The sequence below is a fragment of the Camelus dromedarius genome, chromosome 1 (genome assembly GCF_036321535.1).
Source record: "Camelus dromedarius isolate mCamDro1 chromosome 1, mCamDro1.pat, whole genome shotgun sequence".
In the NCBI taxonomy this organism is placed as follows: Eukaryota; Metazoa; Chordata; class Mammalia; order Artiodactyla; family Camelidae; genus Camelus; species Camelus dromedarius.
In genome coordinates, this window is record NC_087436.1 from 38987841 (window position 1) to 39014103 (window position 26263).

General features: G+C 32.7%; 1 protein-coding gene and 1 long non-coding RNA gene across 3 annotated transcripts in view; one reads left to right on the forward strand and one right to left on the reverse strand.

The window, feature by feature from the left end:
• The window catches only part of LOC105093645 (uncharacterized), a 259967-nt gene that overhangs the window by 8652 nt on the left and 225052 nt on the right, over positions 1 to 26263 (forward strand). Inside the window, exon 3 of one of the 2 annotated variants that reach the window (XR_837575.3) lies at positions 3396 to 4565. The exons of the other annotated variant lie outside the window; for it this stretch is intronic. This is a non-coding gene — a long non-coding RNA (uncharacterized LOC105093645). Of the gene's footprint in view, positions 1 to 3395; positions 4566 to 26263 lie in introns of those variants that run through there. 2 annotated transcript variants of the gene reach the window in all.
• MYOZ2 (myozenin 2) overlaps positions 7767 to 26263 on the reverse strand; it is a 31783-nt gene continuing 13286 nt past the window's right edge. The window contains exons 3-6 of the mRNA XM_010985524.3: positions 23669 to 23838; positions 18654 to 18783; positions 13712 to 13895; positions 7767 to 8609 (exon numbers count right to left, since the gene is read on the reverse strand). Coding sequence (XP_010983826.1) covers positions 8366 to 8609; positions 13712 to 13895; positions 18654 to 18783; positions 23669 to 23838 — 728 coding nt within the window. The 3' untranslated portion in view covers positions 7767 to 8365. The remainder of the gene's footprint in view (positions 8610 to 13711; positions 13896 to 18653; positions 18784 to 23668; positions 23839 to 26263) is intronic.

The window sequence follows — 26263 nt, forward strand, 5'->3', positions numbered from 1 at the left end:
TAAAACTGAAATTGTGCTGGAAGAAAAACAAACTCTTAGCAAGTAATATCCCTGGAATGTGAGTTAATGCCTTTTTGTATATTTTTAAATCAAGGTTTTCTGATTAAATTGCTTTCTGCAAGTTTTGTTCTGCTACTGTTTCAAATTCTTTTAGTTCTGAAGAATTCTCTTCATCAAATTAGTTATAATAGTTTTTATGTGATGAAGAAAAGCCATTCCAGTTACTAAAAACAGTAGTGACATTTAAACTTTAAACAGCATTTAGTAGTAGGTAGAACAGTAGCTTTTAAACATTTCAGACTGCAACTAGAGTAAGCAATATTTTTATATTGAGATCCAGTTCACACGAACAAAAATAAAACAAAATCAGTAGTTTCCTGAAATAATACTATTTCTGTGAGTGATATGCTCTGATTTTTCTTTTCATGTATTCTGTTCTATTCCATTTGAAAAGCTGCTGATCATAACCATCTAAATTAATTTTTACACCACCTAGCAAAGCACAACTATAGTTTGAAAGACATGGACCAAGAAGTTTTTAGTGTAAGGAGCAATGTTTACTCTTTTCTTTAGTACAGTTTGAAAATATACTCCCTTTTGATTAGAAAAGAATATTCATTTTGGTTTGATATTGTCACATTAACTTTTTTTTTACTGACAAAAGGAAAAGTTACTAACATTGTAAGTTAAAAAAAAAAACCTTTACTCTCTGGCTCCATGTATTACTAACATTATCCCAATTCACAGTTACATTTTTCCATGGCTTAAAAGAGGGATATACCAATTATATAAGTTTATATTTATATAGATATAGGTACATGTGAAATTGTGTACAGTGTGTAATGTCACCAGAGTGTAATGTCACCAGAAGGTGTGTGGATGGTGCCCATGTGGATAGTTTTGTTCTCAACTGAGATAGGAGAGAATAAGATAGTGGAAGGATTGTTAGATCAGAAGCAGGACTCTTTGATTCCGATTTTAGATGTGCAATGTGAGATTGGGCTAGTTTCTTAACTTCTCTGATCTAATTTTCTATTTTATAAATGAAGGAATTGATCTAGACTATTTCAAGATAATATCTAATTCTAAACTGCTTTGATTCTAAGCAAATCATTGTTTATTCAAACCCAGGAGAGTATTTCTTTATGCTATTCATATAGTACTTGTGGTTTATTTTTGTCAAAATAATAACTCTCTCCTTATTCATACTATTATATCTAAAATATTAATATCCTCTTCATATGCTAACAAGAGGACACTTAAATGAACATCAGGGTATAGAATTGTACAAATGGCATAGTCTAATACAGTCTAATAATTATTATCATTAACCATAATTGATACACTTATATGTATTTGCATCTGAAAGCATGATAATTTTTCTGTGTTGCTATGTGTCTTAGTCTATTCAGATTACTATAACAGAATATTATAGACTGGGTGACTTATAGACAACAGAAATTTATTTCCCACAGTTCTGGAAGCTAGGAAGACTAAGAGCAAGGCACTGACAAATTTGGTGTCTGGCGAGAGCCCACTTCCTGATTCATAGATGGCATAGATGGCTCTTGTCTCTCTGTGTACTTACGTGGGGAAAGGGGCAAGGGAACTTTGTGGAAACTCTTCTATAAAGACACTAATCCCTTTCATGAGGACTACACTCTCATCACTTAATCACCTCCTAAAGGCCTCACCTCCTAATACTATCAAATAGGGGTTAGGATTTCAACATACTGATTTTAGGGGGACCATGCACATTCAATCTATAGCATTAAGATAAGTTAAATGTGTTTTTAATAGATTTTGATGAGTTTGTGAGGAAACTTCTTGTAATTAATCATAAACTATGTCCACATCTCTTTCTTTCTTTCTTTTTTTTTATTGTTTTTAACTGAGGTACAGTCAGTTACAATACATCAATTTCTGGCATACAGCACAATGTCCCAGTTATGCATATACACCCATATATTCATTTTCATATTCTTTTTCATTAAAGGTTATTACAAGATATTGAATATAGTTCCCTGTGCTATACAAGAGAAATTTGAATGTTTTAATCTATTTTTATATATAGTGGCTAACATTTGCAAATCTCAAACTCCCAAATGTATCCCTATCAGAAGTAAAGAATGTTTCTTGAATAAACGTGATCCATGTTTGCATTTGACTTTATGTTCCAAAATAAGAACTGAGCCTAGAGTGGTGTATGGCTTAGAAGACAGTCTTGCCCAGGAAGCCTGTACCCTGAGACAAATCAGCTATGTTGTAGAATCTTCGTTAGCTCCAATTTTTCACATAGGTAGAAGTAAGGTAAAATAGATATTAGGAACTAAGTTTAAAACTAAGCTTGGGAAATATTCAAGCCTGCTTTTTCAAGATAAAATGGAAAGAAGAAAAAGTTATTTCAGGTTGATTATATTTAGGTGAGTTTCCCATTATGTTAGCATCAGCTCACAGAGTAATCACCTCCTTTCCCTAGTTATGACTACCAGATGCCTAACTTCTTTACACAAGCCTCTCAGAGAAGGGGACTTCAGATGATTATTTTTGTTCATGAACTCTCTAGAGATGATTGTGCCAAAGCATTGAAATTCAAGGGTAACATATTCTTGATTTGAAACATTCTAAACAGATACTTAAATGAAAATCCATTTTAGTTAAATAAATTAAAAAAAAGAAATGAAAGGTTATGTAGCAATCAGTCCCATGGGAACTCCTTTCTGGTTGTGTAATGTATTTTCTGAAGAGGTAGGATATACTGATCAAGGATAGTATTCACCATACTGATTTTTTTTTTTTTTAATTCTCAAGTGACCTCCAAAATATGTGAATGCTCGCAAGAAATAGTACTATTTTAGCAAGATCCTTGAAAGTCTCCATTTATTGCAATTTTGAGTCTGGAGAATAGAGCTAACACTAATGCTTATCCTAAAAGTAGTAAGGCCACTTTTAATCTTTCTGATTATGTATGTATTTAATATGCTCATTGCTTTAACATATATTCCAAATCAGGGCCAAATATGTCTATCCCAAAGCTGTTCCAGTATAACCTCTAGTCTAACTTAGTTCTAAATGCCTCTGCTTTCTTACTGTGTGATTTTGGTAATTTTTGTTTTGTTATCAACAATAGCTAATACTTATCAAGCGTTTACCATGTATTGGGTAATATACTTTATAATGATTATTTTTAAGATAGATACTAGTACTATCCCCATAATTAGGGTACATTTATTTATTTAACAAAGTTTTATTTTTCACTATGTACCAAGCACAGAGGATATAGCAGTTAATAAAAAAGACAAACTCTTTACTCTCAAAGAGTGCTCATTCTGGTGGATGAGATAAACAATAAAGAAATACGTACTTATATCATGTGTGGTTGTCACATCTTGCAGATCTCCAGCAACATGGTTGACAGAGGGCCCCGGTTCTGCTCACATGGACCTCCTTCCCTGACTTCTTGCTGAGTCTGCCTTTCACAGTCTGCCCCCAGCTTGTGACTGACCATGACAGTGACCCTAAGGCAGACCTGTTTCTGGGAAACACAGGACCTCTCCTGCAGGTGACTTTGGCTCAAGGATCTCTCAACAGCCTTACCAAATCTTCCCTACCAGCAGTCTAGAACACATCCGTGCACTTCAATCTGGGGTCCTTTGGGTGTCTCCCAGCCTTTCTTTGACCCTCCCCATTTTCTCTCACATGGACAATTTTCCTAATAAAATTTTTGCAGGTGTAACTCCATCTTTGCATCTGCTTCTCAGAGGACCCAGACTAACACATTTTGTTAGGGAGTAATAGGGCTATAAAGAAAAATAAAAGCACAGTTAGGTGTTGTAAGTGTGCGCTCTTAAGTAGGGGAGGTCAAGTAAGGTCTCAGGCAAAGGTGGCCTTTGAACCTCATACATTTGTGGGAACTCTAATTTCCAGGGCAAAATAAATTGCTTGAGATTTATAGCACTGATTTGTGGTAGATCAGATAGCTGACACTTTTAAATACAACTGCTTTTATATGCAGATTGTATGTTAGTGGTGAAAAAGAAAATGTAACGAGAGTGCCTATTTGGGTGACAATTCATGTCAGACAATTGTGTATATGTAGAAAAAAACTACTTCAAAGGGGTGAGGAAAAGGCTTCAGAAACCATAGAATAACACAGTTACTTCCTCTCAGCCTGCTTCATTCTGGCATTCCTTTTATCCCCCTGTTCTTTTAGATTTATTTTGATAGTGCTGCAGCATCTATACCAATTCTTCAATCAGCAGTTTTAAAATAGGGTATGATATTGAATTTATCTTTTTTCCTTCTGACCTTTTCCAGTTCTGTTTCCTGCAACATCTCCATCTCCTATACTATTTAAGTTGTCACTGAAATATGTTTCAAAATATTACACAATACAGAATAATAAGTACATTCTTTTGGGATCTGAACTGTAACCTCTTAGAAATAGCTTTTTTTCCTCCTCTTTGCTCCTACATACCAAATCTTCCTGTTGAAATCACATTATATTGAGAAGCCAGGGAAAGTTTATATCCTGGGTTGAAATCTAGTTCTTTTATTAAAGGAATTCAAATAGGGGACACATCCTTTTATTTATCTAATAATATATCAGCTTAAGCCATTGAATCCTTATACAATTTTACTTACATTTTTCTTAGTTCTGAAAAGTTTAACTTTTTTAAACATGATTATTTTCTAAAAATTGTTTGATATGTTTATAAAGTGCTTTGATGGGTTAGTTTGGAATAGACTCCCTTTGCTTATTCTTTTGGCAAAAGCCTGGCACTCTTCCACCTTTCATAGAAAGTGAACTGCCCTTCTTCCTACAGAATAGAGCGTGTGGAGGTCGAAAGTATTTTTCATAAGAAAAGGGGCATTCAAAGCAATACTTTCCTAAGCTTAATAAAAAGCAGTTGTGGCTGAGAAACTGCAATGATGTCATGTAAGTTTTATCTTGTATAAGCAGCAGAGTGAGGAAATTCCAGAATTAATAAGTCTGCTGGTACAGCTGTGCCCTGAGTTGGAAAGTTCAGGATGTTCTTTTCACACTCACGACTGGACATTTTGCTCCACATTAGCCTTTGTGAGAATAATTAGCTCCCTCCATTTCCAGGATGCTAAAACATTTGTAAATGGGTCCATTTAGAAAACATAAAATTTTAAGCGGATGCAGTAAATGGTCATCTTCACTAAAAATTATTGTCTGTATTTGCCTTGATTTTGTAATAACCAATAATCAGTTACTTTAAATTATCAAGTCCTTTCAAATATTGAGTTAAGAAATGGAAAATACTAGCCTTGAGAAATGATTGAAGAGAATGGAGAGTTAAAAGCCAAGAATGTTTCTAACCACAGCTCTTGTTAACGTAGCTCTAGTTATTATCTAGAGAACAATTAGCCAGCTGATCATCAAGAAATTGGCTAAATAAAATAGGAGGTATAATTTCATGGCCTGAAAGTCTGTTGAACAGTATAATGGAAATTGAGTTTCTGTTAAAGTTTTGAAAAGTAGAAAATATTTTTATTTAAAGGAATGTTTTTGATGTGTTATCACACCACATGATTTTGCTCAGCCTTATGGTTATTAGTGTCGTGCATTTGTTTCCTCTTTATTTCCTCTTCTTTCCTTTTTCTTTGCCCTTAATGGGGGAAAGGAAAAAAAAAAGTTTACATGAATCAGAAACATGCCCAATGCTGAGCAAAAACAAGCAGGTTTAATCAGAGTATGCTTTTGTGTTTCTCTAATTTCATAATTAAACATGCATATTGCTTGTTTCAACAGTCTGAAAATTCATCTTTTTATAGTTATGAGTGCCTGAATGACTTTGTAGGGTGACTCTAAAATGACTCAATTTATAGCTGTATTTTCTCAAAATTAAGATAATGGAGATTTTTTTTTATTATTTTTGTCTAGACGTAATAAAATAGTTTAAGGCTGAAATTATTTTGAGAGAGAAGTTATGAACCATGAGTTCTTAGAGCATATGTTTTAGACGCACAAGTTCTTCCACTTTTGAGCTAGAATTAATGTAATAATCTTAGTTTTCTGAGGCTCAATTTTTTAATTATAAAATAGAGTTTATAATACCTTTCTCACAGGATAATCATGAAAATAAAGTAATATTAAAGACATACATTAAATAGCCTTTATAAAGCAGTGAATATAATGCTTGATATTTAGTAGTCCATCAACAAATGTTATTTTCATTCATTTATTTTTTCTAAAATAAATTTTCTTTCTCCTGTATTTCATTTTTCTTGTATACAAATGTGGTTGGGAAAAAATGCCACAGTCTTTCTGTTGTCCTAAAAAGGCTATCATATTTCTTCAGACTTTGAAAGATTTAGTTGCTTTTCAGGTCAGTGGAAAACCTATTCAAATTCCTTTCAAATTCTAATTGTGTAGTAACCAGAGTGTGAAATGTTGGCACTTCTAAAGGTGTCAGACAGCTGAGCTAGAATTAATAGACATTTCCAGGAAAGGAAGAAATACGATAGTGAACAGAGGGTTATTCCTTCATTTTTTTACCCAGTTAAAAAAATACTTAGGATTTCCCCCCTTTTAAGTTCTCCTTTATGATACTGGAGAATACTGTTTCATAGCTATTTAATTGCTAACCCCTTTTGGTTGTTGACAGAGTGGTGACATTGAGCATAGAATTTAACTCTTCAGAGATAGCTAAATAATGTGGTGTAGTTTCAATTTAATGAAAAATAGTAACTCATTTCAACTTGCTAATAAAGAACTAAACCATTTCATCAAGATGCATAATAGAATATGACTAATTTTTATTTTTAAAAGATTAAAATGAACAAAAAAATGGCATGATTGGAGCCTTATATCTGGAGTTTATCACAGTTGCCAACGTTGTTGTTTTAAACAGATAAACACCAAAACATAAAAAAACTAAGATATCTTAAGGGTATTTTTTAAATTATACAAACTCTCTACAATGATAATACGCATAAATATGATACATTAATATTATTCCTTTCTAGGGATTGCATTTTCATAAGCAAAGTTTTAAAAAATTTCTCTACTTTCAAGATTAGAAGATGATTAAAACAACCACCAATTTCAACATTACATACAGATTCTTTTGTAAATTATGTGATGTTGCTACATGGTATTTTCATTACTCTATTATGTACTTTTCTTCTTCCTATCTCCTAAACTTAATCCAGCGAATAGCTTTCTATAGATGAGACATTTCTTCTCTGGTATAAACATCTATCACAGAACTTTTAACTAAATTGTGATTTATTTCTTACCAGTCCCATGTCATATACTTCCTCACCCATGTTTTAAGATATGTCTATAACTTTATATTAGTTTGGGTCTTTTATACCAATATATTCATATATTTCATGATAGATGCATGCTATTTTACTTCTAGATGCTTTTATGTTCTTCCATCTCTTGTTTTCCTGTGTGTTTTATGACATGTACTCCCTAGTGCTTAAGGATTTGAGCAGAATTTAGATTCAGTGAAGAAAGCTGCCAATTCTAAATACACACTCTTTTTCCCTCTCTCATATACATGTATTTATATGTATATTAGCATGTGTTTTATTTGTTACTACTCTTCAAAAAATGCATAAAGTTGAACTGATCAATGCACAACATTGGGATTGGTGGAGTTGAATTCCCTCTCCATCTCCCTTGGTCATGAAAACTGCAACATTATGATGTTCTTTGAGTAACTGTCTCTCAGTCTCCTTGACTAAATACTAAAAAATATAATAACCCAACTAAACTCTGAAGAATGATGTCATCTGGAATAATTACCTAATGATTCAAAGCACGTTGAAAAATACAAAGCACTTTAGAAATTCTAAGAATGACTAATGAAAAGACTTCATCCAGACAAGCTTGTTTGAAGCTTGTCAGAAAAGTAGAATCCAACCCTTTTCTGCATCAATAATGTTTGTATATCAGCTTCTATAGCTTTTATCCCTTAAGTAAAACTCTGAATTAATTTAAATATCTTGTGCTATATTTTCATTCTAGATTCATTTGAAAAACATTTTCATGAGTAATAGCTCATATTAAAGGCAAGAAAAATGAAACCCTTTGTTGTCAGTTACTTTTCTAGATTTTCTAATGAAAAGGCTGGATCACTTAAACAAGGTGAAAAAAAGAGATTATAAATGAAGACAACTGAGTTTAAAGTTTGTAAAATAAGATCTTGAGTTATTTATTAGTATTTGATCTGAGATTGAAATTAGATGCCATAAGAGGAAAACTGCTAAATTGCTATTAAATTATTGCTACTAATGAAGAGTGTAAATGGCTTTGTCAGTAAGCAGAATAGTAAAACAGCAACATTTATGTTCAGAGGTTTTTGTGGCACATACAACTTTCTTTTCATAGGTCTTCTGATTCTGGTATGGTGGTATCCTTGGTATCCTCTGTAGGTTCAGTTGTTATCACTATAGGAATATTCTCAGATATCCATCCCTTGGGAGTCCTATTAAAGGACCGTCTGCCAGAAAGAGGATTGGCAAAGGCCATGAACCTAGGATCTGTTAAAAGTAGTAGGTCAAAATCTGGAACCTTGAATTTAACCATTTTTGATGCTTTTTCAAAACCTCCAAATGGGGTGGCAACTCTGTGAGAAATGAAAAGAAAAAAAGTACGTTAATTAATATTCAGATTTATTTGCCAGAAAATAGGAAACAATTTTATGCATGATCTTATGGGCCTGTTGTATGTTATATTCTCAGTAGGGTTTCATTTTTTGACCTTTGAGGCAAGCATTTCCATTCAAGGACTGTGCCTTTATGATAAAGTAGATATTTGGCAATAAATTGGTGTAAAGTCCTTTTGTATGCACTCTTGGTTTTGGACTAATCTGTTCCATGTACCCTGAGTCATCACAAACATTTCTTGCCTTTGTGCCTTTGACAACAATGTTGCACTTGCTTAAGATATGTCCTCTGTGCCTCTTCTCCACTTGTGTATGTCCTGTGGCCTTTAAGTTCTAATTTCCTTCCTGCTATCCTAGCCCACACTGTCTTTCTTAACCAAGTTCCTATAGCATAGCACTGATTGATTTTGAAGGTGATATGAGTACTGGTAATGACAAACTTTAAGTCAAGAGTGACTGAGGTGGGATTGAGAAAATAATCCTTAAAAGCGAGATAGTCAATGACTTGAGAGGGCCAGGAGTTCAGTGGATCACTTAGATGGATAGGTAAACCACCAAAAAGCAATGACAGAAATAATATTGGGGAAGAAGACAGTGAGCCAGATATTAAAATCTTCAGAGAAGGGAATGTCCACAGAGTGGATCGATGACCTCAACAATGGCTATAGCAGATGTGACTGTGTCATATTGTACAGAATCTCATGTTTTATTGGCCCATAATTTTCTTGTCTTCCACTGTTTTGCTCTCTTCTGAAGAATGGTATGTTTTGCTTTTTTTGCATCTGTTCTCAAGATGCCTGACCTTATAATATTTTTCCCAAATTGTTGTGGAAGATATGGGTAACAGCATGATTGGGGTAGTGACCTCAGTCTAATGTAGTATTTCAGCATCATATCAGTATAGACTTACACGTCCAGGACCTAAAACCATTACTCTGGAGTTAAGAGAGATTGGTTTGGAAAAGCACTTTAAGAATTCAGATTATCAGTCAGGTGTATTATGATTATTAAACTTCAGAAAGCATGGTAATAATGAAAGCTAGTATTTATTGACTGGGTACCATGCACCTACACTGTTTTAAGTTCTTCTCAAACTCTGTTGATATAAGAATCACCTTGGGATCTTGTTAAAGTGCAGATGCTAATTCAGTCAATCTACTATGTTTCTTGAGATTCTGCATTTCTAACCAGTTCTCAGGTATTGCCAGCACAGCTGGTCTGACCACACTTTGAGTATCAAAGCTTTACATGATTGCATCATTAAATTCTCACAACAACTTTATACAACTTTATGAGTTGATTCTTTTTATATCCCCATTTAATAGATGAAACTGAGGCTCAGTAGTTAAATGACTTGTCCAAAATCACTGACCTAGTAAATCGTAGAATCAGAATTTAAACCCAGGCTTCCAGACTCACTGAAGACCTGCTATTCTATGTTACCTTATACTGTACCCCACGGGCTAATTCTTAAGGAGTATTGGGCCTTCTGTGATCACTTTCTGAGTAGAGCAGTATGTTTAGGAGTCTCAGCCACTTGGCTGTGTCTAAATGATGTCAGACCAGTCACATTCATGATGTCATATCATGATGTAACTGATTTAATGTCCCACATTTTGTCACTTTACTTAGTGAATTAAGCCTTTATGACTCAAATTTGCTTCAGTTTATAAGTAAACTTATTTTTGGATGGCTAAGATGTCCAAGACAATATTTTGTCATTTTAGAAACTTAACATTGTAAAGCAGTAGTTTGTTCATTTGTTGATTCATTCATTTATTCATGCAACAAATTACTGATTGCTTACTACATCTAGACATTCTGCTATATCTTAGGGATTCAAAGATGGAAAGATTGCATTAAATTTTAATTTCAATGAACTCAGACAAGTAAAGAGTGAAACATAAGGAGAGAAAAAAAAACACATTCTAGCATAAGATAGTTATTTCAAGGGAAAAATGTCCTGAATGCAGAGGAGTTTAGGGTAAAGCTTAGAGCCTGGGATTAGGACCAGCTACATAATTTTGTAGGGCGCAGTGCAAAATGAAAACTTGGGGCCCCTTATTTAAAAATTGTTAAGAATTTCAAACATTAAGGCAAAGCATTAAAACCAACCATGGCCTTTTTAAGTCTGGGACCCCCTGCAATTGCACAGGCTGCACATCTATTTTTAAGAGTTTAAAAATATATAGTTATCCATTGGATACAAGAGGCTGGAGTTGAACATTTCTAGATTTAGGCTGAATTTGGTCAATTAATCTTATATTTTTGATTCCAGAAATCAACTTTATTCATTTATTTTTTTTCTGAATTAAATGAAAAAAGAAATGTTCTTGTGCCACTGAAATCCAATGTTTGGGTTTGGCACTGAATGCATTAGTTTTTTCCTTTTATCCAGTTCTGTTTTGTTTTTCCCTCCTAATTTGTGGGTTATTTTCCTCCATAAATGAAAACATTCTCTTCCATTTCATCACCCATCTTCTACCTCCTACCACTTATTCAGTGAAAGGTTGCTGTTTGAAAAGCAGTTTTCTTTTTTTTGGCACCATTGAGACTATATCCTGTTTGTTTGAATTTTTATTACCCTTGGACTTAAAGTGAAGAAAGTCTATTAACAGAGATGTTAAACTCTCAAAGCAAGAGACTATTAAAGATTTTTAAGATCTCTGAAAATAGTTTCAAGTTTTAGTCAGTTTGTGAAGCAAAAAATTCCACTAAAAGTTTTGGAATAGCTACTGAAATTTAACCGTGTATCTTTATAATTCCTATAACATAATTTCTTCAAACATAGATCTGATGTAAAGTGAGTTTTATACTTTGTCATCTATGTAGTGACTAATAAGCTTGTTTCACTAATATTCAGTTAATATATGCTTTCTTGTTTATTTTGATCAATGATTGATTTGCATTTGTAAAAACTAATAGTGCTGGACATATAATACACCCACAATAATTACTAATATTTTATAAGGTAAAGAATTATGTGAAATGATTGTATAGTTCGAAGCAGAGCTGGAAACCTCCTTGTCCCTAATTTACTTTTCCTCACATGTTACGTTGGTTTAATATAGTGTTATTTGAATATAGCATAGTATTTAAATATCTCAAAATGAGTACAAGAGTGAATGCAAAGTTGTATTACACTATGGGCTATTTTGAAATTATGATTACCCTTGGGAGCCCATTCTCATCCAGTCACTGTCACTGATGAATGCTATTAGACTGCATCACCCTTATATGCTTTATTAACAATATCTAGTAATTATGTATAATATGGGGCTACCAAACAATATTATTTTACTCTTTGCAAAAACTTTGGAAATATTAGGAAACTACTTATTTCCCCCCTCTCTGTTGTTCCCATTTGCTTTTACAAGAAGAAAAAAATAAATATATTAAAATAAATTTTTCTCAAGTAAAGGAGAAGTAGTAGAAGGTTAAGTTCTCTCTCTCTCTCTCTCTCTCTCTCTCTCACACACACACACACACACACACACACACAGGCACACACACTATATGTTACATTTACAAAAGTCTTGATTTAACACAGGGAGCTATATTTCCTAACTATATAGTATTGTGTTCGTTTTTATAGCGCTTGGTCTTTATACAATCAATAGGCATCTCTTTATAAGCAACCCAGATACACCAGTGTGTCTGTAGAACTGGAAGCAAGCTGCTCAGCAAGTGTGGGGTACTGAAAGCGCAAGGTACACAGATATGGCATCTCTAAAGCACTAATCTCAAAAACAAGCTGCAAGTATTCCATTATTTTCATTTTCCCGAATGTTTTACTGTTTATAATTTTCTACACTCTAATTTTTTTTTAATTATGTCATTGATTAGAATGGGCTTCCATCCTTTCCTTGCCACTCCCCAACCCCTCTTTAAATTCTGTGGTATATCTCATTTATGCAATATATGTAGTACTTACACAGTTAGTATTACTAATAATGTTAATAGTATTAGATGAAATACTAGTAGATGTATCACTAGTGTGTTAATAATAGATGTAGTACTGATACTATTACTACAGTAGTATGTGAAAACTAAAATGTTGATAATTAATAAGTACAATACCTTTAAAAGTACTAAAGAAGATCACTATTTTTTTAAAGTAAAAATTTTTAGGGGGTGCAGGGGGTAATTTAGGTTTATTCTTTTATTTATTTACTTTTTTAATGAGGGTACTGGGGATTGAACCCAGGATATCATGCACGCTAAGCATGAGCTTTACCACTGAGCTATACCCTCCCCTACCCACCTCCGAAGATCACTATTTAAATGTGGACTTTGTGGATTCTTTTGTAAATCAAAGAGTTACTCCTTAATTTATTAATTTTTAGATGAATGGTCACTAAGAAACCTATAAATTGAGTGGGTGTGGGACAAGATACTGGAGATATTTTACTCTAAAATGAAAATTAAGTGATCAAAGAATGAATTATGAAACCATTAAAAATATATGTAAATCCCCATGGAAATTATAAAAAATAGTTAACAGTGAAAAATAAATGTCTATTGTGTAAACTATAATCATCATAGCAGATATTATTTGGCAGTATTTTTAGTAGCATAAGTTTTGGTTTGTGTATGTGTGGAGCCTTGGGCCGTAAATCCCTAAATTACCTTTAATCTGGTTTAAAGCCTACACAATATAAATTGGAACGTGGAATTAGATAGTAATTCTCATAGTCCTACATGCGAATAATTTCTGAGATTCTTGAACAACATTGTCATTTGAAAGAACACATAACTAATATCAATCTTTGGATTAGAAATTATTATCAAAATAACATTTTAAAATGTGGGGGTAATCTTGATATTATAATGGTGATAGTTTCTGAATCATAGCCTTCATTTTTATACTAAAAAGGACCAAGGCTTGACATTAGTATTGTAAAAATGAGTCTTTGCCTATGCTAAGGAGATACCATATATTACTATTTAAAGTCTTTTCTTAAAAGAAAAAAAATTTTCTACCAGAGAATTCAGTTCTCTGTACTATGATAAAAAACCTTGGTATTACATGCCAACAGTGTCACTCAGGATAATTGAATTACCTGTTAAAGCTCCTATAATCAGGCAGTTCTGCCTTTCCTTCAGGCTTGAAAAACTTAGGGTATAAAGCTTCTAAAAGCTCCGGATCACTGCTAATGGCCTGTTCCCAGGGCGACTGATAATACTTAGGGACAGCTGTGGTGTTGAATCTTTCAGGAGGAATTTCCTTCAGTGGTCCAGAATATCCTTTGGAAAAATATTGCAAGAATAAGTAAAAACAGAGTGCTCCCTTAGAGTTACTAAACTCCACCTAACATTTTACTATGTCTAATTTTTCATGCAGGGGTAATTTATGAAGAAGGCATTCTTTTTATGATCTCTCAGAAAAGAGTAGTCTGAAAGTGTTAGACATTTTAAAAACCCCTTTAAACTTATGAAATTTCTGAAAGAATTTTACCAAATCATACAATTAGTTTCTTCCTTGACTATCTTAGTATATATTTGTTCACTGAAACTGTTTACTTGATTTTTAAAAACTATACCACTTACATTAATTTATTCTGGTTTTAGATACCACAATTAATGAATTAATTTAGAAATGTATATTGCCTACTGTGGTCTAGGCTCTGGGGAAACAGCAGTGAAGACAAAATCTCCTTCCTTTGGGAGCTGATTCTTTAGAGAAAATGTTCTTTATCTTAAATTGCTGAGAGGTCCAGTCTTCAAAATGATGAAGTAACTTGTTTCCACTGCCTTAGTTGGGCCCTGATCTTCTTATTCCCTGATGTGTCCATCCCTTGTTTACTTTGTTCCAGAGGATTTCTTACCAAACTTTTCTGCTTCCAGTCTCACCTCAATGTATTCTTCTCACATGAGCTAGAAGTTTTCTGTAAGTGTCATTTAAAAATCACACAAATCCCTGGCATAAATGTGAAACTGTTTTCACATTCTTCAAGGCTTCAAAGGCACAGCTATTTACTCTCCAGCTATATTACCATACCACCTAGTTATGGCCCTCATATAATTCTCTCTTGCACAAATGTCAAAACCCTTTCCCAAGTGACCATTTCTACTTTTAGGTTTCCCTGATGCTCTTTTCCCTCTCTAAAATGTTTTCTATTTTCTTCTGTCAAACTATGGCTATCCTTTTTTTACACTAAAAATTTGTTTATCTTTTCTAAAGACTCTTTATAACTCCACCAATAAGCTGTTATTTGTTTGCAGCAATATAATTTTCTTCTGATTCTCTTCAGAATCAAATCATAGTCTCTGGTAGATGGCTTCTTGCTTGCCACTTCAATGTTCAATGTTGGTATTCCTCAAAGCTCTTTTCTTACACTGTACAGTCTGCCTAGAAAATTCCATTTATGTTCATGGCTTTAATTGTAACCTAGATATTGATGATTCTAGGGTTTTGGTTTTGATCTTCAAGCCCTTCTATTCAACCACCTATTATTTTTTTCCAAATGAATGTTCCCCGGGCACCCTTTATAACCTGTCTAGGTCTGTATACAGCCATTTTCTAATATATCCTGCTTCTTTTTCTATACTGGTCATCTTAGCAAATGCTATCACTATTCTCAGATGTCCACAACAGAAGCATTGTCCTAAATAATCCTTCATTTCCACAAAAAATCATTAAATATTACCAACTATACTTCTTAACGATTTTTAAAATAGGGGCTCTCAACCTTGTGTTTCTGAATCACCTTGGGCACCTACTTAAAATGTTGGTAATGGGTTCTTCCCTCCAGAGACAGTAAGTCTCAGGTATGGCTTACAAATGTTATGCACATGATTTACAAACAGAACGTTGGGAACCCTTGCTCTAGCAAATTCCTTCTTCCTCATTACCATTATTACTTGCGTGGTTCAGGCCCTGCGCACTTCTTGTCTGGGCTTTCACAATAGCCTTCACACAAATCCTTTAGTTCTCAACCCTTCTTCCAGGCACCCTCCACATTGCCTGAGTGACCTTTTTAACTGGAAAACTTGATCAGGTGACTCACTTCCCTTACTCTGGGCTGGTGCTGTAAATGGCTCCTCGGGACAAAAATCAAAACTACTCAACGTGACACAAACGGCCCTACCCAACTGCCCAGTCTCATCTCCTACATTCACCTCTCACATTTTATGTTCCAGAGCCATGGATCTGCTTGAAGCTTCTTGTGCCCCTTTATGGCTCCTTACTTCTTCTATTTGTTCACTGTACCTGGAATGCTCTCTCTAACTCTTGTTGACTTCAACTTCCTATTTGAAGTCTTAGCTTGAGGTTATCTCTTCTATGTATCCATTCCTGGCTTTCCTAGGAAACCAGAATTAACCTTTTCCTGTGTCTTTCCTTTGTATAGCATACATAACTCCATTATCATAACTATCACATTTTATTTTCTGTCCCTTTTATAAAATTGATCAGAGGTCAGCCATATAAAAATTAGAAATTTAAAAATATTGCATTTTAAAAATTTTCTTGAAATCCCACCACCCAAAGATAAATTTTGTATATTTTCTCCCCAGTTTCTCTTCATCCATAAACATAATGATCACATAACTATAATTCTAATGCACAAGGAACTTTGTATTTTATTGCTAATCAGTTTTGTTTGAAATATTTTTTAAAGTTTCTGCATCATGTTCATGACCATTTTAAGGGTTTTATAATCATATGTCGACTGGAGGAACCATAATTGGTCTAATCTTTTCACATTTTTCTAGTATTCTGGGTTTTCCAATTTTTAATATAATTAACTAATAACTTTTTCTATTTTGATATACTGGGTTATTTACAGGAAAGAATGTGCATATGTTTAACCTCTCAGAATTATTACAATTCAGTAATTCGACATGTCAACATTTTTGCTTGACTTTTAAGTATGTCTTTAATATAAACTTTACATTCAAAGAATTTAAGTTGTCTTGTGGATACACAGTAGATCAGTCAATAACATTTTTTGTTGAATTAGAATAAGTTATAGTTTGCTTCCTGAATTTGTTGTACTTTTCAACTCATCAACCAAGAAGGAAGGATCCATTACTGTTGCTTCTTGACAAACTATGTGATAACCTACAAATTCCCCTTTTCTTAGTCTGTATTACATAGGTATGTCCTAATATTCAATAATTTAATATTTAGCTTTAAATAACTATATGAATTTATACTTTTAAAATTTCTCTTTATATATACATATATACACACAGATAGATATATTTTTATTATTTTCTTTATTTTATTATTTAGTAACTATTTTATTATTAGATTACTGACAGTAAATAAAATGCATAATATGATATTGAATTATGTATGCAGAGAGGAAATGAGACTACAAATATGGTGTGGACATTCATCCTGTTTCCCTATGTATGAATTCCTTGAGGATAGAGATGAATTTTCCTATTCCTTTTGCAATTTTCTTAGTTTATAATAATGATTATATAAAAAAAATTTTAACTTAGTGATGAAAGTACTGGATTGTATCAACATAAACTTTTCTATATGTCTTCTCTTTCCTATTAAAAAAAACCCCTAACATTCCAAACATTAGAAAGCAAGAGGTTGCAGTACAGTGGTTGGCGCTAAAAGAATATATATAGTCTATTATGTGTTAAGGATATAAAAGTGGATAGGAAAAGAATTAATTTTAACTGAATACTTTATTATATGTTACAGGTGAAACTTGCATTATCATATTTTATTCTCACTATGACCCTGTTCAGTGTGATTTATTTTTCTTATTTTACAGACTGAGGAAACTGAGACTCAAAGAGATTTATTTTATTTCCCAACACAGTAGTAAAATGGGCAGGGATGGAAGGATCCAGTAGGTTGAACCAACATCTGTCTGATTCTAAAGCTTGTTTCTCCCCACCATGTGTTTAATGTTGTATGTGTAGAATATGTTTCCTGCTTTTCTGCTGTAGAAAAGCCGTTGGAAAGCTATTTGAGAAACTTATTACAACTTCACTTCAGAATTCTATGCATTCTAATTGTGCATTTGGTTTCCATTAATGTTATTTTATTATGTCCATTGATACTTTTTTCTCATTGTGTTCAGTAAGAACGTCCTAATAAATCCAAGCTCATCATTGACTAATATTCGACTTACTTTTTAAATAAGATTTCATATTATACAGTTGCTTTACTTTTATGTTTTCAAAAACCCTATTGTCATCTGAGAATTCTAGAATTACTTTCACTAAATTTACTATTTAACTTACAAAAATATGACAGGTGTTGCTAATTTCACTATATCTATATAAGTTTTTGAAAATTTTATAAATCTATTTTATACATTACTTGAGGAAAAACTTAAAGATCGTTTGCTTTGAGTTATTTTGAAAAGGTATTGTCTAAATAGATCAGATAATTTTTCTGATTTAATATTTCAAAATCGAACAATATTTCTAAATAACATTAACTGACTTGGATAAGGATTTGCTTCTCTTTTAAGATAATAAACAAATATACTGTCTTAAGGATTAAAGTCCTCTAAGGAAGCAGAAAATACAAAAGCAATCTCCACAAGGTCATTTCACATGAGGCATCTGTAAATTTGGTACCAGACCTGGATTTAATTCTTGATCAGTCAGTATTGGCTTATAGCTATTCATAATGTCAGGTTCTTAATTTGTAAAATGAGTATTATCATAAGTATATAATAATTATTAAATTAAAGAAGACATATATATCACTTGATAAATTGTATAGTTCTATACAAATAGGATTACAATATAATTACAAACAACTTAATTTTAATACAGTAGGTGATTGCCAATAACTACAATGGACCATCTGAAAGAACATAAGACTACTATAAATGTTTTACATGACTTTTCTAGGGCTGAATCTTTACATTTATCTTGAAAATGTATCTATATCTACAAAATAGATACATAATAAGAAAAACTGTATTATTTATATACCATTTGCTAAAGGATCTAAATAACTTGAGTCATATATTTAAGTGCACAGCACCTTATTGTTCTGTCTGTGAGAGGATTACTTACCTGGTGCAATATTTTCAGGATTTGGTGGACTTCGTGGATCCGGGGTGTTGGGAGGAGTAAATGGGGCTTGCTGTGAACCACTTTCCAAGTTGCTTCCATCCATTTTCTCATTCTGCATAGCAATGTTGTACTGTATTTGACCAAAAGTAAACTCAGCTGAAAACTCAAAAAATATCAGATACACCAATAGGAGATATCATTTGTACAATGCTACATTTATATACTTAGAATTTAGAATTTAAATACAATGCCACTTCATTACTTCATGAGGTTTCAATAATTTATGTGGTAATTGGTTGAGCTATTGAGTGAGAAATTTTACTGTTACCAATCTAAGATCTCTTTTATGATGACAATCCACTAAACAATAATTAATTGAGCCTTATTGTGTGCCAGGCACTGTGTCCAGGGCTTTGTATCAATTATTTAATTTACTGTTAACGACATCCCCATAAAGTAAATCTATTTCATTTTTAAGCCTTTGTTAATTTAATATTATACAGCATACTCGCCAAACATTTGGCTTAGTCATTGTTACATTACTACTTTATTTATAGTTGAAATTAAATTATATTCTTTAGTATGTTTTGTTTCAAAATTTAATCTGAAATTCATATAGCAGTCATGTATAACCAAAAGAAAAAAATTGTACTTTAAGCTACATGGACTTATAGAAAGAAGAATTTGGGATTTCTAGAAAATAAAAAGCTTAAAAGAGCATTTGTCGTTAATGTTTTAGGTCAATTTGTTTTACTATTACAATTTAGGATTTACTCTATGGCAGTTTAGCACTTTAAAAACAGTCAATTTGCATTTTACTGGAGAAAAAGAGACATTGTAATAGGTTATAGCCTCAGAAGTATGGCTAGGGCTTATCTCTATAATAAGATATTATTTTGGTTATATATGGGAAATATGTATATATTTTAAAAAGAAGCCAATCTATTTAAGAAATATATAAAGTCAAATCATCTTGTAACTTCAGAAAGAAATTTATTGACGATCACGGCAAATAAAGACCAATTTTGACTTTTATTCTGTGACATAAGCAGAAAATATTTAAAACATTTTTCATTTTTTATTTATTTATAAGATGATTAGGTGAAGTAAAATTTTATAATTTAATACTTACTTAACTTTATAGAAATGTGAGGATAAAAGACTATTTTGTCCTAAAATCCAAATGCTTACCATAATTAAAGACCATAAATTAAGACCTCACCTAAAATTATGAAGAAAATAAAGTTTATCCCATTTTCAGGTTTCAGCTACCCACAGCCACTCTCCAGGGGGCTTTCCTATTCACCTTACTCTAGTCAGCACCCTGGTAAAGTTGCTGTGGAGATGAGTAGGGCAATCTGTGTTAGCAGTGGTAAACCAGCTTGTTCAAAGATGCAGGAAGGCATGAGAGAGGTAACATTTACTAGTTAAGTACAAGGTATTGATTACTGGGCATAAGCGTTTGCAGTTTATTCAATAGACATAAGAAACAGTTTCTAAAGATGAGTAATGCTGTACTCAGATACATCAGTCTGGTATTCAGTGTTTTGAGTTTAGCTATTATTTTAAGTGTTCAATTTAATGGACTAGATTAGTATCTTTTTTCACTTTTGAACCTACACCACCTCTTAGAAAAGAGAAATGTTTTTGCTGACATTAATTATAAATAAAAGACAGTTGAGATAAATATAGAAAGTTTAACTGTATCATGCATAAAGAATTACTTATTCTGAGTTACTGAAATGTATCCATGAAATGAATTTCACCTAAACTTACAAATCATTCTACCTACATTAATTTAAGAATTGTAATATTGACCTCCTTTATAGTATTTTACCCAGGGATTAATGATGAACAGGAAAATCAACTCTTTCCAACTAGTCATTAATTATCAGGAGACACCCAGTACCTCTTTTGTCATTGTTAAGTATACAAACAGAGCCTTATAATAGTTGGTTAGTGACTTATTTTAGTTATGACATGAGCCTTAAATTATAGAGTTCCCTCATGTGTAATTCCCTTCTGGAAAAGTTGGAAAGACAAGTGAAATGTATTTCTTTCTATTTCAGTTAAATTGACCATAAATAAAATAAAACTAGAGCACTATCTTATAGATTACAAACATGTAAGTTATAAGCATGTGTTTATATATATTTCATAATTTTTGTTGCAATATCAATAGAAATAAAAGGGTTTAGAAAAGAAGTGTTCTATATTTTGTGCCAAATGTAAAGTAGAAGTTTTTTTGTTTTTTTTTTTTTTAACAAAATAGATATTCAGAATCTCAGTATATTTAGTTTGGTCTTAATTCACAACTACTTTTTATAGTATACCTCCCCTTTTCCCAGTATTATTTAAGATTTCTAAGGATTTCAAAAAGTCCCTAGTTACTAAAAACATAAGTAGTCTTAACTATAAAATGTGGATTGTTTTGATTAGTATCCTTTTGTAATGATTTATAGAAGAGAGTTTAATTATGATGAATCAATCTTCTATTTTGTTTTCCCTCATATGTTTATTTCCTTCATTACTCTGCCTCTTTTTTTTCCTATTCATGTATGAAGCTGATCAGTTCATGAATTAGGGCTTCAAAAGTGGCATGTATAACAAGCATATTTCCTATATTTTTTAAGTCATAGCAAGGTTTGTGTGGCCTGAATTTGCCTGTTTCTCAGCAATAGATTAAGCTCAAAGCTGTGCTTATTTTTTTAAATGATTCTTAATATTTAAACAAATGGCACTGATAACCAGGGAGTTGGTTTATATTTTCATCTAATGAGGTCCTAACATTATAATAAAATAAGAAATGCATAAATATACACTAAATAATTATTTTGACAGTATCTATAGCTCAAGGGAAGCAGTAAAAGTAAAAGCTCATTTCAGAAAATGAGGTCAATAAATTAATTTGATATAAATCATATAAATATGATTCAAGAACTAGATTATAAGCAAATAGTTTTTATCTTTCAATATTATTTTGTCTCTCTATCACTAGACAAAGGCTGTATCTATTTATCTTTGAAGTCCCAGCATATTTTCTAGAACATAGTAGGTATTTAATAAATATTTGCCAAAAGTATAAATAAATGAATGGAAATAAACCTGAACCTAATATTATTTTTTAAATTCTTATCATATTAACAATGCTTGCTCCAAGTTACAGTTTAATGCCTTGATAAAACAAATGGTGTCATCATATGATGTAGCTCACTGTCTTCCTCCTACTTTATTTTACACGTCATTTTTAGAATTAAGATCAGAGAACATAGATCTTTAAAGTTATAAGTCGCATTTGAGAAACTGGAAAACATTTGAGTCAACCTCTTATTTCATAAATGAGAAAACAGGTTCAGAAGGGCAAAAAAACTTTTAAATTGCCTCCAATTTGCACAGCTTGTTGGAGAGCCAGGACTGAACACTGGTCTTCTGGTTCCTAGGCCAGAGTGTCCTTTAATTACACCACGACAAGTGTCAGTGCCAAGAACTCTGGAATTCTGAGAGCTGAGTTTCAGTCTACTTTATTTTGCCATTGCTTTCGTTAAATTAATATATGTAAATATAAGTTATGAAAACTGGATTTATTCATTTATTTAGATGCCTAAACTTGTAGGTAACTTTTCAAAGAATTTTCATTAAGCCACCTTATTTTATGCTATTCCTTAAAGCTGCTTCTCTGTTGTTATTATTAATGGAATATGATTATATTGTTAGACTCTGTCAGATGAAGTAAGGATTATTTCAGGCTCATAGTGTATTAACTGTAGACATTTTCTGATAAGAGGATACTAAGCATAATTATAGGATAACATAACATTGTATTTATCCATGACTGCAAGTGAAAATCATCCCTCATAAATGTAAATACTGTAGTTGAGTAAAACTTGATGTCTAACTGAATTCATAATTATAACCACATTCAATCTGTGGATGTTGAAGGGTGCTCAGCAATGTGAAAAAGAAACCTGTTTAATTTAAGATGTCCTCCAACCGTTTACTGTTAACCAGAATCAAAACAAGGGAAATAGAAATTTCAGGAATGAATAACATTTTAGTGTTTGTGGGTGTGGATGTTACTTCTGTAATATGTTTCAGTAATATGATAAAAGATCAGTGATACTAGTCTGTTTGCTGTAAAGTATTTAGCTGTGCATTCAAAACAATGTTCTAATGATGGCAGCTGGCTACATTTCAGGTTTAAATTCATACGTAAACTTACAGACTTTTCATAGCTATAGGAAGTAACCCTCAGGATATAAAACTTATATTTGTTGTAGTCTTCACCATCTCTTCAAATTTAAAACCAATGCACTATTCCTTTTTGATTCTTTATGGCTGGTATTTTATTTTTAAGGCCATTTTCCCAGAGCTGGTTGTTTTTCTACTATGAACTTCTTCCTCTAAAATCTCTCTAAATGATAGTTTAAAAGAACATGGTATTAATGCAATATGTAAACTATAATTTAATTAATTAATTTGTTTTTAAACTTTTGGTTGAGGAAAACTTTTGTCCAAAGAGTTTTCTTCACATTGGTTTTGTTGTTAATACGTACCAGACTTCCCTACACAAATATGGAATTAATGCTTTGAGAGGAGATCAACTGTGTCTGTAGTTCCCAGGCACATTTCAGTGCCAGAATATGTTCAGCCAATAAAATGCTTATACTTACTTTATGGAGCACTGTGTGCTTTGGAAGTGTTTCCATCCCAAACATTTAACTAGTGGTGATAAGGCCATGGAAACTTTTAGTACCACCAATCTTCACTCCCTCTCCCTCCTCTTAGCAGAACAGACCAGTTGTTCAGTAAAATGTCTCTATTGAACTAAAAAGATACTCATATCATGCATAATATTTCTTTTGTTTATCCACCTATTTATTACTTTCATGAAAAAAAAAAGTCTAGCAGGATCAATAGAAAGAAAATGTGTAGACTTATTTGGGAACCTAGTAATACATTTAAATTTAGAAATGCTGCCCATTTATTTAGATACCATATGATCAAGGTATACCTACATTTATTTGTGCTTTAGATTCATACTGGAGATTTTCAAATGTATATTTATCAGATCTTCTTTGTCGCATCTTAAATAGTCTGGCACCACGGTTACTGAGATGGGATAATTCTTCCAACATGATGTCTCTGGGGATGCTGACTTTTTTGCCCAGATCCATGCCATCCACATCTGTAAAATAATATTCATGTGCATAAAAACCCCAAGGTAAGCATTTTTAAATGCTCTGTTAAGTTCCATTATTTATTGCCTGCTATATGCTAGCATGGTGACTAAGATATAGGCTCTTTACCAAGGCTGCCTTGGGTTGAATACTGGCTCTATTACTTTCTAACTATATGATTATAGACATGTTACTTATTTTTTCTAAACCTCAAATTCCTTATCTCTAAAGTGGGGCAAATAATAATAATACTGCATAGGGTTAATATGAGGATTAAATAAGATGTTTCATATCAAACACCTAGTATTGTATTTGGCACATAGAGTGAATCAAAGTTAGCTAATAACACTTAGTTTAGTCTTTCCTTATATAGTGAGTTTTCAAACAGCACTGTTCATAGTTCTCTTCAAAAGCTCTGTTTGACTCCCCCACATTTTTATGTATCAGTTTGAGCTGTCTCTATTACAAGAATGCCTGCCATTCAGCCCGTGTCGCCCATTTCTCTGTCTCTGTCAGAATACTATTCATTCTGCATCAGGCACCAAGGAGCCTAACATAAAGTAGGTAGGTGATAAGTATTGAATGAACAAATTTTTCTCAATCCAGATTAAGTTCTATTTCATCAATCCCTTCTCTGAAATCTCTGATATTCATAATTATTCATGCCTTTTCTGTATTTCCAAAGCACTGAATCACAATAACTTGATTCCATTTTACATATTTTATGGTTTACATTTTCTTCATTTTAGTTGTTTTGTGCCCCCATGCCTTAAATATAGGAGATGTTCAGTAAACAACTATTATTTTCTATATCTAGTACTGAAGGACTTTTCTAAAATCCAAAAGAAATAAAACTCCTCCACTTGCTCTTTTAATCAGAAATATTTTTCTGTGTAACCCACAGAGTTCTTTTACCACTATGGACTGCTGTGAAATGCACAGGAAGAAAAATTGGGCCATTTGTAAAATAAATAATTAGTCTGTTGATTGGGACAACATTTTTTGATGAAGTGACAAGTTAACCCTAATAATTAGGCTTTTGGAGGTGTTTAGGGATAAAACAATAAAATTATTTATAAATATTTTCCCCATTTTACTTTGGAAAAGAAATCAACTTGTTTTTATATTTTGATGTTACATGGAGAGAAGCTCTACTAATTATAAAAATGATAATATTAAAACTTCTGCTTCTGGGAAGATAGAATAGATCTACTTTTCCCTATATCTCTACTAAGTAAAACTAAAAATCCTGGAAATTATGTAGAAAATAAGCAAAAACACTCTGAAAGTTGCAGAGAAGAAGACAGACCAGCTTGGGACCTCAGGACCCAAGAACAACATGGTGGTGAGTTCTCTGGGATTTTTTACCCCCATATATCCCAGACTTGGAGCTGAACATGCTAGCAACCCAGACACATCAATGGATACAGCCAAAAACTTACAATAAGATTGTTTTCACTAGCCGAGACCAGGGAAAGAGCAGCCTAGAAAGACAGAAAACTTTTAGACAATAGTGACTCTATTTCAGCCAAATATCACAGCAAAAACTTTGGCTTCACCCATATCAACAAAGTGCAGGTGGGAAGCCCAGAATTTTGCCCTTGCAAGGCTATAATGAGGTGCCCCAATGCCCCCACAAGGGTGGTATCAGAGAGGCCAAGGAGGAAGCTGAACTTTCATCCCTGTCATACAGTAACAACCCTCCATCCTTGCAATGCTGGTGGAAACCAGGTAGGAATTCTGAACTCCTACCTACTCCTAGCGGTAACTAAGTGGGCCCCCTCAAGTTTCAGTGAGGATCAGGTGGGGAACCTGAACTCCTATCTTCTTCCACCTTGCAGTGAAGAGGTGGCACTCTCCTCCTCCTGCTGAAGCAGCATCATACTAGGATACATAAAACAGAGGGCTTCAACAAGAGCAAGAGTCTTGGAACTTAATATGAAAATGTGCAGGCTCAAATAAAAAATAAATCATTTGTCATACCAAGAATCAGGAAGATCTCAAACTGAGTGAAAAAAGAAAGATACTAATGTGAGATATTAAAATTATATGACAAAGATTTTAAAGCAGCCATGATGAAAATGCTTCAAAGAGCAATTACAAAGTTTCTGGAAACAAATTTTTAAAAAATAGAAAATTTTAGCAAGGAAATAGAAAGTCATGGCAGAGGAATAAAACTTGTAAAGAACCAAATGGAAACTTTAGAAATGAAAAATAAAATACCCCAAATAAAATGTTCAGTGGATGGAGTCAATAGCAGAATGGAGGGGAGAAAGGAAAGAATCAATGAACTGAGAGAAAGAAAAATGACATTACCCAATGAGAACAACAGAGGAAAAAATGGACTAAAATAATAATAATAATAAACAAAGCCTTAGGGATTAGTGGGACCAGAGCAAAAGAAATAGCATTTTTGTCTTTGAAACCCCAGAA